Here is a 13,800-nt window from a genome sequence, read left to right as displayed (position 1 = left end):
GTCCCATTAATACTGTGAAGCAAATCATGGACAATATATAATTGCATCTATAAATATTTTCTAAAAGGAGTATCTTTATAAACATAACCTAAAATCATTATCATTCCTAAAAACATTAATTTCCAATTATTAGTCAAATTTCCAATTATCAAAAGGTAACATTTAAAAGAAACTTAGACAACCCTTCCCCCCCCCAAAAAAAAAAATCAGGAAGCCACTGGCCAGAAGGCATGAATACAAGTTATCAGAGAAATAGCCAAAATAGAGTGATTATTAAAATTATGATAGAGTCAAGTCATAGGAGATTATACAGATACTTAAAATGTTTTCAAAATGATTTTATGATACAGTAACATTTCATGGTATGTTAAGACAGTAGGACTGTAAATTACATGTACACAGCATTATTTCTGTGAGATTAGTAAAAAAATAAAGAATGGAAGAATATATACTAAAAATGTTAACAACAGTCACCTCAGGGTGATTTCTCCCCCCACCTTTTAATAAATTTCTGCCTTGTTACAGTTTCCCTGCAATGTACGTTACTGTTTCGATAATTAATAAAAAATCATAGTTTTAAAAGGATGGGGGAGAGTTCCATTTCTGGTAATGTGGAGAAGCAGGTATCTTTGGAAATGCTCATCTGATTATAATTACAAATTATAAAAACAACTATTAAAAGCACAAGAGAGGAACCAAAAGAAGGCAGAAACTGGAGAACAGATCTTTGGAAAAAGTAAGATGCACTGGGTGAGAACTGCACTTATAAAGTTTATTGTCTGAGGACATTCACCAGTTACAATGTGGAGCACCAGAAACTCAAGCAGAAGGCCACAGTCTTAATGGCTTTGAAAGTCAGAGGACAATTGGCTAGAAAGTGAGGGGGGAAATTCTGGAAAGGCGAGAAAAATCCCCCAAATCTATATAAAAACTCCATCCAGGGGCTTCCCTGGTGGCGCAGGGGCTGAGAGTCCGCCTGCCGATGCAGGGGACATGGGTTCGTGCCCCAGTCCGGGAAGATCCCACATGCCACGGAGCGGCTAGGCCCATAAGCCATGGCCGCTGAGCCTGCGCATCCAGAGCCTGTGCTCCGCAATGGGAGAGGCCACAACAGTGAGAGGCCCGCGTACCACAAAAAAAAAAAAAAAAATGCCATCCAAATCTCTGGCTGACCATGCAATTGTGCACATGCAAGGGAAACTCAAAGAAGCCCAAATGAAGATAAAATCTGGAAAGACTTCTCCAAGGAGAAACATGTTCTCCAAGGAGAGACAGAATTTAGACTTTGAGTCCAGCCAAGTTAACTGCCTGATAAAATAAAAATCAATACTTTTCTAAAGAAGACAACAAAATCCAGAATCTCTATAACATATTATCCATAATGATGACAATACAATTGAAAAAATTACCAGACACACAAAGAAACAGATTCAAAGTTGACTGTTAAGAGAAAAAGCATTAAAAAGAAACAGACTCCAAAATAACTCTTTTGTTGGAATTAGTGACAACTAAATGCAATGTGGGATCCAAAATGGTATCCTGGAACAACAACAAAAAGGATATTGGTGGGAATACTGAAGAAATTTGAATAGGGCCCTTAGTTTAGTTAATGGTATTGTACCCATGTTAATTTCCAGGCTCTGATAGCTATATTATACTTACCTAAGATGTTAAGATTAGGGGAGGTTAGGGATATACAGAAACTCTCTTTGCATTTTTTTCTAGGTCTAAATTGAAAAGCAGAGATTGTCAGACCAGACCAAAAAAAAGGAAGACCCAACTATATGCTATCTACAAGAAACTCTTTTTTTTTTTTTTTTTTTTTTTGTGGTATGCGGGCCTCTCACTGTTGTGGCCTCTCCCATTGCGGAGCACAGGCTCCAGATGCACAGGCTCAGAGGCCATGGCTCACGGGCCTAGCTGCTCCGCGGCATGTGGGATCTTCCTGGACCAGGGCACGAACCCGTCTCCCCTGCATTGGCAGGCGGACTCTCAACCACTGCACCACCAAGGAAGTCCTACAAGAAACTCACTTTAAAAATAAAAGACTCTCTGTAACTTCCTTTGTAATTTGCTACCTTCAGATTTCCTAACACCCTCCTAGGAGAAAAATAACAGTAATGGAATAACTAAGTAATGGAGCTTATTATAGATCAACTGTAATCTTGATTAAGCATAAGAGCTTTTGGTACACTGTGACATATTTGGCTCTAACAACCTTTTGGCTTACTTAAGAATAATATGAAAAAAAAGAGAAGAATATGAGTGCTTAAAAATCTAAAGTCAAATTTATGGGTATTGTTACAATGTTTTTGTATGGCGAAGAAAAAAGTTTTACTGTGATGATAAATTGTGACCACCTCAGAAAAATTTTAAAACTTCTAAATAGCTTAAATAAGGAATTCAGTATAAGACACGTTTGTCTAGGCCCCTTAATAATGGTTTAATCTAATTAAAAAAAAAACTTTAACTCATTTCCATTTTGGGTATACAGTGAACCAAGTAACTTGAGAAACTATCTGCTATAAACCCCATTTTTAAACCCCAACCATTTTTTAAAAAGTGTATAACTAACTTGAAAGGAAAAGAAAAGATTTCACTAGAGGTCAAAAACAAAGGAAATAAAGGCAAAAAAGGAAAGGGTACTACAGCTGTCCTTGGAAGATTTCCTCTCAAGAGCATAGGGACTAGGGATTTAATACTCCTTCAAAGTCATAATATAAGGCCTCACACCTCTACCGTCCCCTGTCTGTTCCTATCTAAGGGATCTTCAAAGGGCTACAATTTTGGTGAAAAAGTAGACTAAACAATTCACCTACTGACAGAGGGAGATGACACAGAAGAAAGAGAAAATTAAGCCTTTCACAAGAATTTGTAACTTGCCCTTAATTGGATTTGGAGCTTAAACTTTCAGTACAGATGTTCCCCAACCAAAACATAAAACATAAAAAAATAGTCCTAGTTCTGTAATAGCCCTTGGTATTGGCAAAAGCAAACAAAATGCCTCTTAGACAGTATACACCCTCAATCTAGGCAGCAGCAAAATTCCCACAGCTAAAGCTTAAATGAACATGAGCTCTCAATTCAAAATTACAAAATCGTAAGAAAACAAACCATTTTGAGTAAGGATCAGCAGATACAGAGAATTAGTACTCCCAGGACTTTGGATAATAACAGAAATTATAAAATAAAAAGTTGAAAATGATTTAAGAAATTTTAAAAATAAGAAAAAAAATGACACTAGTGTAAAAGCACATAGATTTGAAACAGATTTGACACATCTGAAAAGAATTAGTGATCTGAAATATAGATCTGAGGAAATCATGCAGAACAGAGCACAAAGGGATAGATGAAATATGAAAGGTTAAGATACAAGTAGGAAAGAATGTCAAGTTCCAGTAAATTTCCAATAGGAATTACAGAAGGAAAAAAACAGAGATCATGCAGAGACAATATTTGAAGAGATATTGGCTGAAAATGCTCTAGAATTGATGTAAAAACTTAAAGCTATTTCTTAATGAAAATTATAAACTGAGAAATTGAATTTCAGAAACTAAATATCAAAATTTTATAAGCAACTCACATGATTAAATCTTCTTGTAAAGGCAACCGCATTTGGTGCAGAACTGTATTTTTCCTTTTTATTCCATCCACAACTTGAAAGCTCCTGAAAAATTAAGTTGAAAATTAAATATAAATTCATGAAATAGCCCAGTTTTCCTGTTGCATTAATGGTTTCAAAGCATTAAAGACAGTTGTGTACTTTCCCAGAACTGTTTTATTTAATATGAACACATTTAATAGCATAACCATTCAGTTAAAACACAAAAGGAAATTTTATTAGAATATAAGAGGGCAAAATTACTTGTCTATGTGAACACAGATAATTAGACTTATACTCCATATGCAGAATGATGGGTTCTTCTTTCAAGAGGTTTGAATCCCAAGAGGAAAAATCTATCTACAAACAATGAAAGCTGAGCATCCCACAACATAGAGTGAAGCCCACTAGTTGTCAAGCCCCAGTCATTCATTCAGAGCTTTCAATCAGCTTTCTAGTACCTCAGTCTTTGAGCTGACAGCCAACGACCCCAGGTATTTGAAGAAACCTCTAATAAAGGAGTGTTTGATCCCCCACAGGGTCTATCAATAGAATTCAAAGGGCACAAGAACTTGGATGTAAAAAAAAAAAAAATTAAATTTTTGTTTTACACTAACCTCTAACTGAAATGACATTCCTTTTAATTATACATGCAGACTACAAATTATAGAAGAATTGTCAATACATGTGACTTTGTCACTAATAAAAATCAGATATTTTCACAGCACATTACAACTGGTACAGATATCTCAAAAATATCATTTACCCTCATCACTACTTTGAAGTTGTAATCTCATCACCTATAAATCTTACTTAATATGTTAATAAAGAGGCACATGTATTGCCATAGAACAGTTTTTAAAAATATTTTAATAAGTGTATCTTATTAGGACTGATTTCCTTTGATATTAAAGAAGGGTTCAGTTCCAGAAGCTTCAGTTTGCCAAAAGGGTTCAAGGTTCAAAATAGGTTAAGAACCCTGCTGTAATACAACCACCACCACCAGAAAGAGAGAGAATCCATAGGAAAAAAGAAAACCCTCTGAAGAAATCAAGTTAGGGCAGAGAACAAAAGAAAACTGAGAAAAGAAAAGGACAAAACCATATAATTATTACTTTCAGACAGATATTTCTCCCATTAAATGGCAAAAACAGAAGGATACAAATAAGAAATATTTAGAAAACAAAACTTTTGGACATGAAAATATAATACAAGAAATTTAAAAATCAACAGAAGAGTTGTGAGATAAAGGTGATAATATCTTTTAAACAATAAGCTAAAAGTAGGAGCAAAAATATTACGTTAATTAGAAGAGTCCATTAGAGTCAACTTCTGAATAATAAAAAGAATTTTAAGAGAATACAGAGAAAATAGAGGAAAGTAACTTATCAAAAAAAAAAAAAATGCTAATTCAAGAAAATACCTCCAGAACTTGAAGGACAAAAGACCTGTCTAATGCCCATTACAAGAGATTAAAAAAAAAAAAAAAGAAAAAGAAGACTCAAACCAAGGCCTAGCATCAAAAATCTGTAGCACACTGGAGACAAAGAAATCATAAAATCTATCAGTTCAAAAACAGAACAAAACAAAAACAGATCACCTACAGAAAAATAGGGATCAGAAGGTATCAGAAATCTCAATAGCAACCCTAGAAGTTAAAAAGACAACTGAAACAAAGCCTTCAAAATCCTAGAATTCTTTATCCAACAAAAATATCAATTAAGTATGAAAGTATACCACAGACATTTTCAGACACGAAAGTCTCAAGAGAATTTGCCTTATATGCACCTATTATCAGAGAGCTAGTAGAATATGTGTTCCATCAAAACAAACTAGCAAAGAAAAAGGAAGACAAGATCCAGGAAACCAAGGAACCAACATAGAAAGAAAATATTGGAAATTCCCAGATAAACAGTAAAGGGAGATCCTGGGACAAAGCAATGAGCAGACCTTAAGAACAACAGTCCAGATGGTAAGTAGCAAGGATGGAAATTCGAAGAGAGACATCTCTGAAAGATGAAGCAATATCTGGAGTGTTTGAACACATTGAGAAAACACACTCACTACATTCACTTCTGGCAGAAAAATTAGTGACAAATGTAGAGAGAAAGCTAAAGTAAGTTATTTAGCTCAAGGAAAACAAAATTTAAGTAATCATGGCTCAACTGTTCTTTAGCTTTCTCTACACTTGTAAAGAATGGTTGAGCCAGTATTACTTACTCATGTCAAAACTGTGACATAACTACACAGAAAGAGGAGGAAGTAAATTGTGTAAATGTGAGAGGAAGAGAAAATAAGAGACTGAAATCATCTTCTATAGTAGAGAATCAATAAATCATATCCAAAATTTGAAAAATCATAAGCAATAGGCATTTAGACATATTATCTTAAAAACATAAATTCCTCCAAATAAGAAACACAAAGAGACTTGGATGGGCGTGGGGCTCAAGGGTGGAGGCTGGAAGGGTGGGAGCAACAGGATAGTGCTATATTTTGTTCTCCTATGGAAATATATGGCTTCTTAAACATGATATATGCATATCTTCAATAAAATTTTAAAATAAAATAGAAACAAAGAAGAATGAATTGATTCAAGGGAAGACTGAGGAAATAGTTGTGATGATATTATAATACTTCAAGAAAAAGGTAATGTTCCTTGAGTAGGGTAGTGTCAGTGGATATTGAAAAAAACTGGTAAAATATTCAAGATATTTTGGAGGTAGGCAGGACTTGGTCAAAAACTGGATCCACACAGTGTAAGCTAAGAATGAGGTATCCAGAAGTACTACAATTCCCAAGTTTCTGGCTTGAGCAATTGAGACAGGTAATACTGAAGAAAGTGATGAAAATTATCACTTTAACACAACAGATAAACAGTAAATGCTCTGAAGATATGAATTACTTTTTTTAAAGCTAAAATTAAATTGCAACTTTCAAATTCGAAATTACTGACGGAAAAAAAAAATGACAGAAGCAACTCTACAGTAAAAGAAATTTTTGGTACTTGATACTCAGCCTAGATACATGCTCATTGCACATTATCTCCCTGTAGAGACAGAAAATATTTAGTGGTAGATATTAACATAAAATGACATATAATAACTATATTAAAAACATCAAACTTCTGGAAGACATGTTTGTTCTTTCTAAAAATCACAGCCTATTTATACAACCATATAAAGATGTCACAGTTTAGGACAAAATTCCTAGATTTAAATCCATCAACTCTGAATTTGTTTTTTAACCAGTTAATTTCCATATTTATATTAATTCTATAATCAAAGTGTCTCTAACAAATTGCTATTAAACTTATCAAGCCATTTGATAAGGCATTTTCCTATTATAAGTAAGGTTACACTATAATGAACATTCTTGCACCTTTTCCAACATTTCTGATCATTTCCTAAATATATAGTCCTAGGAGTGAAATCACTAGGTCAAAGAGTAGGAACCTTTCAAGGTCTTGATCCTTGTCAAACTGCCCTTCTGAAATACTGAATCATTTATACTAGCACTACTGAGTGTCAGTTCACAAGAGTCATATCAAAACTAGGTATATTTAATTCCCTTTCTATATATTATACTTTAACTTCCCCAACTGTAAGAGGAATTATGGTCGCTAAATGTATTTGTTAAATAGAAAATGGGGGTTAGGGGGCCGTAAATCTCCTATAAACCCACCACCTGAATAAACCTATGTAAACATCTTCCCAATCTTCTTTATGTGCATATGGGGGCTGGCTTTTGTTTGTTTAAAGTAGCCAATACACCTGTCCTTTTCTGCGTGATCTCATCTTCTGATTTTGTGCTTAAAAAGTCCTTTCTTCCTGAGAACATATGTCTTAACAGCAGCAATAAAAATAATAGTTAAAACTAACATAGAGATCACTATGTGCCAGGCACTGTTCTAAGTGCTTTAGACATATCAACTCATTTGATCCTATCTTTATCATTATAATTTATTATGATAAGGAACACAGACAAAGGTATTAGTGAATTGTGGCCTTATTTTTTACATTAAAATTTTTTTAATGCTTTTCTGATTCCTCAACTAAGAAATGCTAAGACATTTTGAAAAATCCATTCAATTTTGGGGACATTTCAACACCATTAGCTTAATGAAAAAATGCTTTTCCCCTTTAATAAAACTCTGAAGCAGACTGAAAGAAGGCAGGAGTTAAATGAACCTCCAGTCACATTACTTGGGAGCAAATAGGTTAAAATTCCATTGGAGCCCTCCATCCTAAAGAAACTTATAATTAAAAAATAAGAACAAGCAGGTTCTTAAAAACTTTAGTAGTCTCTGCTTCAGAAAACATTTCCCCTTTGAAACAATGTTACATTACTAGCCCATCTAAGACAACAACAAACTAGGGCTATAGAGAACAGCATAGTGGCTGCCAGGAGTTAAGGATGGTGGGGAATGAGGGTGGGAGTAGGATGGGTGTGACTATAAAGGGGTAGCACAAATGAGAAATCTTTTGTGGTGATGGAATAGTTCTGTATCTGGATGGGGGTAGCAATAAGACAAATCTACACAAGTGATGAAACGTGGCCTTCCCTGGTGGCGCAGTGGTTAAGAATCCGCCTGCCAATGCAGGGAACATGGGTTCAAGCCCTGGTCCGGGAAGATCCCACATGCCGCAGAGCAACTAAGCCCATGCGCCACAACTACTGAGCCTGCGCTCTAGAGCCTGTGCACCACAACTACTGAGCACACATGCCACAACTACTGAATCCCACGCACCTAGAGCCCGTGCTCCACAACAAGAGAAGCCACTACAATGAGAAGCCCATGCACCGCAACGAAGAGTAGCCCCCGCTCGCCACTACTAGAGAAAGCCCACACGCAGCAACGAAGACCCGACGCAGCCAAAAATAAATTAAAAAAAAAAAAGGTAAAACGGTTCAGAACTATACAGACATGTCTTGTACAAACATCCATTTCCTGGGTTTGATATTGTGAATCTAAAATTATCCTTGTACTATTTTTTGCAACTTCCTGTGAAACTGTAATTACCTCAAAATAAAAAGTTTAAAAAACAACGAAAACAAAAACCAACTTAATGGATTATGAAGTAGGCATTGCACTGGGACTCCAGGAACTCATCCAGTACTTTCTTCTTAAACCTTGACATGCATTTATGGTTAACTGGCCTTAAAGGAATTTTGCCCTGCCCCATCTCAACCTCCCAATAGCCACTAAATATCTCTGTGAGAAAAAAGATGCTTTTCCCTTTGTCTCTGTCTCTTTTTGTCTCAGAACCTAGACTCTTTCTCCAAGTGACACTAGACAATCTAAGAAATAAATTCACCTACCAGATCATCTTGTATTGACAGCTTATCAGCCAGGTCAAGTTATTCTATACTAATCCATTTCCCACGAACACCAAAAAGTTAAAGTAACTTAGTGACTCAAAAGACGTTTTTTGGGGGGTCTAACTTATGAATAAGACTGATTCAAGTTGAGTACACTGCGTAAATAAGCCTCTGTTTTAGCAAAGGCTAAATGAAACAGAACCGCCTTGATGCCTCTTAAAATTTGTTCAAATGGATTCAACATTCAATTTTTAAATCAGGCAGTGAAGAGAAATCTTCTAACAGTAACTCACATATACAAAGGCGATTTCTTAATAGTCATTAAAAGTGTATTTGAAAGTATATTCATGGACTCATTTTGAGCCATTAAACAGATTATTCTGGAAGCACGTGGGAAGGCAAACACCACAACTGATGACCACCTACCCTATGAAAGAACTACTGAATTTCACAGGAGCCACAGCTTCTCTTACGTCTTGTAGGTTTGTTCTGTAAAGTCAAATTCTTGATCTAAATTTCATCTTGTAGGTTCCAATACTTTTAAAAGCACTGCTCTAAGGGTGATGTTGTAGGGATACCTATAGATAGAAGAAGAGAAAAGGCCAATATAGACCAGCATGTAGAAAGAGACTGAGGCAAGGAAAGAAAAAGCAATGGAATTTGTAAAAGACTGTGGGGCGTGGGGGCCCTCAGAGTGAGAAGATGACTGCTGCTGAGGCATTCCTAGGCTCAAAAGCTGGAAGCTTTACAGGGGCATAATACAGCCATTAGCATTCAGCCTGTATGGCTCTTTGGAAAGAAGTCTCAGCCATAGATGAGCGCTCACCCTGAGATGAGGGGCTCACCGCGATTCCTATATTCTTAATGGGTAGGATAAACCCTGAAACTATATAATTCTAATGGAATATGTTAAATCAAAAACACCACCTCACTTTTCTGTAATGTAATGTACTCACATTCTTTCCTCCCCCAACCTCCCTCCTTCCAATACCTTAAAGCCACCTCTATAGGGAGATCAGAGAGAAAGGCAGAAGCTATCTTCTGCCACTGATACTGTGATATACCTACTCTCCTAGTCAACATTTATCTTCCCTAGTTCTAATCTAAGCCTGCCCTGACTGTATATAAAGGAAGTTCGCAGTAAGGAACAGCAATAATATGAACTGACAAAACAAACAGCTAGCTTTTTCTAGTCCACAAGAAGAGTCACATGTCTTCTTTGCTTTCTTCAAACCTCCCACTATATTCATGGATTTTTACATTTTAATTCTAATGAAAATGATAATTTTCATTAAAACAAGGACAGAATTATGATATTCCTGATGTTGGAATTTTGGACGTTGCCAAGATTATAGGCTGTTTGCATACAGAAGAAATTTCGCATAGAGAAAGCTCTTTATACATATTGTCAGAAATAGCTCAATTGTAAGTTTTTCGGAAATGCTTTAATAAGATTCAGAATGACCTATTATGTACTTTCCCTCATTTAACCAGAATTCTTCCTCAATCTCTAGTGTATCCCCGTTATACAGGAGGGCCTTATCTATCCTTTGTATTTAATGTGTTTATTGATATAATCTAAATGACTTATTATATTGACCTACCAGAATAAAGTGTGGAACTTTCTTCTTTGAATGTAATACATATCACAGGACTTTCAGTCAGAGCCTGTCACTTTATAAACACTTGGGAACCTCATGAGAGAGGTAAACGTTATTCAACATAATGACTACAGTACAGATTTCAAGCGCAGTTCACCCCCCTTACTTAAGACTGATCAAAATCACCAGAGAATTGCTATTGGAGAGAGAGCCTGATTGCAGGAGAGCTTTGTGTCATAACTCATCCTGTGTTGAATAACATAATACTCATTCTGAAGAGAAACCCCATCGGCGTAATGAACGTGGCAATGCCTCCAGGAGAAATACAAGCTTTATAGAGCATCAGAGAATTCATAATAGAAAAAAACCCCCAAAATCCTATGAATGTAATAAACATGGAAAAATCTTCAGAATACAGTCATTGCTTCCTCAACATGAAAGAACTCACAATGGAAGGAAGCCCTGTAAATGTGTAAGAGCTTTCTAAAAGAAAAAAAACCTTCACAATCAGAAGAGAAATCATACTGGGGCAACCTATGCGTATAAGAAATGTGGGAAAACTTTAACAAGAGCTGAGCTTCAATTAAATACCAGAAAATTCATACTTGAAATTAATGAGTGTTTCCCTTATGGTAAACTTTCGCCCTTACTGAACACTGAAGAATTCATACTAGGGAAGAAAATGGTTCTGAACTGTGGGCAGAGGGGAAAAAAATTCTGTTCCATAGAATGAGTGTTACTTTATAAAAGTTACATTCTTGGACTGGGTAACAGACTTTTGCAAAAATAACTCCAAACATGATAAACAATGGAAGACGATATGCCTGTAGGCTGTACAGGATAAAGCCTTGGAATGGTCACTCATCAAACTCAAATATTGAACAAGTATTATTCAAGCACTATAGATACATCAGTGAAAAGAGCAGACAAGTTTCTGCCCTTGTGGAATTTACGTTCTAGTGAGACCCCCAATCTCTAAGAACTTGACTTATGACCACCCCCAACAGTTATCACCTCCTTAAGACTTCTGCAGTTTTGGTCAAAGTCCTGTTTATTACTGATTGACAGCTTCACTTAACTGAAGCTATTACTCTGAAGTCACCCCCCAAAATTATTCTACTTCCAGGAATTTCTCAAAAGACCTAGAAGGTATTTTATTTTATTTACTTATTTAAATAAAATTTATTTATTTATTTTCAGCTGTGCTGGGTCTTTGTTGCTGCGCGCGGGCTTTCTCTAGTTGCGGTGAGCGGGGGCTACTCCTTGTTGCAGTGCACAGGCTTCTCATTGCGGCGGCTTCTCTTGTTGTGGAGAACCAGCTCCCGGCGCGTGGGCTTCAGTAGCTGTGGCTCGCGGCTTCAGTAGTCGCGGCATGCAGGCTCTAGAGTGCAGTTGAAGCGCGTGGGCTCAGTAGTTGAAGCGCACGGGCTCAGTTGCTCTGTGGCATGTGGGATCTTCCCAGGCCAGGGCTTGAACCGGTGTCCCCTGCATTGGCAGGTGGATTCTTTAACCACTGTGCCACTGGGAAGTCCCTAGAAGGTATTTTAAAGGTCAAGTAGTCCAAAATCCCTTATTTCACACATTTAATTTTTTTTTTTTTTTAAGAAAGGCTGAAGATATGAAATAGGTTATATTACTGGCACAATCTATAGATGGCAAAGCTGAAACAAAAATGCATCTCTTCTGGCTCATTGCTTTTATGTTTGCCACTAAAAATTATCTTTTGGGATTCAAAGGGCTTTAAAATAAATTTTAAAGGAAGTGAAATTAAGTAATTAAGAATTTTCTGAGCACCCATTCAGACAGCTGTGAATGTTGGACACTGATTAAAAAAGAAAAAGAGGCAGCAAAATACATGGAAATTTACCCCCAAAACTGGTTTAACTTAAAGAACAACAGGAACAAAAAGACAGTGAGCAACTCTGTGGAAGTGAGAGTTGTAAGGACATATTAACAGAGGGTGAGTGCAGATGATGGAGCTACTAACTTTTCTCCTTCCTTGTAATCAGTATAACTTCAGTGCCAGCAACCATATTATTGTGTTTCCTTCCAGTCCCTATCACTAAGAAATGGCTACTTATTAGGAGGAGGGGAGAAGAATGAAAAGACTGGTTTTGTGTGAGAGGGATCACACTATCCATAGAAGCTTCCAAATTTGGCCATGCTGCTTGGGACAATGGGCAAGTGAAGATTCTTAGGATTTCTGTAGCACTAACTATGGGAATATCAGGGCAAAGTGTTCAGATGAAGGGGGATCCACCAGTATATACAGATAACAGATTGAGCTGAGACCTGTCTCAGGCCCAGCAACCATGTACAGGCACTAAGGAATGTTCATACTTCTAGAGCCAATGAGCTGCAGCCCTGAAAAAACATTGTGCTCTTTTAATAAATACCCTTCAGAGTTCATAGGGAAGGGGAGAAAAGTTATTTAGGAAGGAAAATCGACCGGAGATACTGGAGAACAGAGGAAAGAGGATGCAGGGAGAAGGGAAAAGAATGACTCGAAGGTTTCTGACTGGTATTAAAAGTGGATAAATGGTACAAATCACTCAGACAGGGGACCTTAAAAACTAAAACCAGAGCAAACATGTAATTATATTCCTACTAAGTAGTTTTTAAAATTACTGGACTTTTCCTTTACCATTAAATTCTTTTCATTGGTGAACATGTTTTTCTATTCTTCTCTACCATAAAACAAAAAACTAAGAAACAAAGTGTTGAAATCTGTTCTTTTGTTTTCCTTCACTCTGAGGTAATTTCAAGTGTGATACAAGGTTGGAGAAAAACCAGACTTAGCATTATGTTTGCTTCAGATCTGCTTACTTGAAGATGTGATTTCGTTGTCCAGTATTTTACGGACGACTAAGGCCAGTCCCTATATAATAAAAAATAATTTTTAACATCTCAAAGATAAGGCCAATAGTTTTTAGAGGGAAATAAAAGGCTTGGAATTTTTCTTTTTTCCCTGAGCAATTCTGAGGTAGACAGTGTAACAGACAGTCAGATAAGCAGCTTTATTCTAAGAAAACAACTGTGCTTCTTATAGCTGCCCCTTTCTTTCTACAAGTCAAGAATAAGTTTAGGGACAAAAGTTTAAACAAATTCTGCTTGATATGAATGACTTGGGAATACAGAATGCCACAAACTGGTAAGAATGACAGGGACCTACTTAGGGAACAGAATTAATAGGAGTTATATATTTTAATAAGTTTCAAATAACTCACAAATTGCCTCTATTGTAAAAAACTGAGTGAGACCTGTGTGGTTCAATCACCA

General features: G+C 36.3%; 1 protein-coding gene across 5 annotated transcripts in view; it reads right to left on the bottom strand.

Moving 5' to 3' along the window:
- Window positions 1-13,800, bottom strand: part of RALGPS2 (Ral GEF with PH domain and SH3 binding motif 2) — a 312,954-nt gene that overhangs the window by 98,173 nt on the left and 200,981 nt on the right. For all 5 annotated transcript variants that reach the window (XM_032631376.1, XM_032631382.1, XM_032631369.1 and 2 more), the window contains one exon: window positions 3,584-3,667. In XM_032631376.1, coding sequence (XP_032487267.1) covers window positions 3,584-3,667 — 84 coding nt within the window. The remainder of the gene's footprint in view (window positions 1-3,583; window positions 3,668-13,800) is intronic.

Source organism: Phocoena sinus, chromosome 1 (assembly GCF_008692025.1).
Source record: "Phocoena sinus isolate mPhoSin1 chromosome 1, mPhoSin1.pri, whole genome shotgun sequence".
Lineage (NCBI taxonomy): Eukaryota > Metazoa > Chordata > Mammalia > Artiodactyla > Phocoenidae > Phocoena > Phocoena sinus.
The sequence above is the reverse complement of the archived record's forward strand: the minus strand, read 5'-3'. Positions and strand labels throughout refer to the sequence as shown.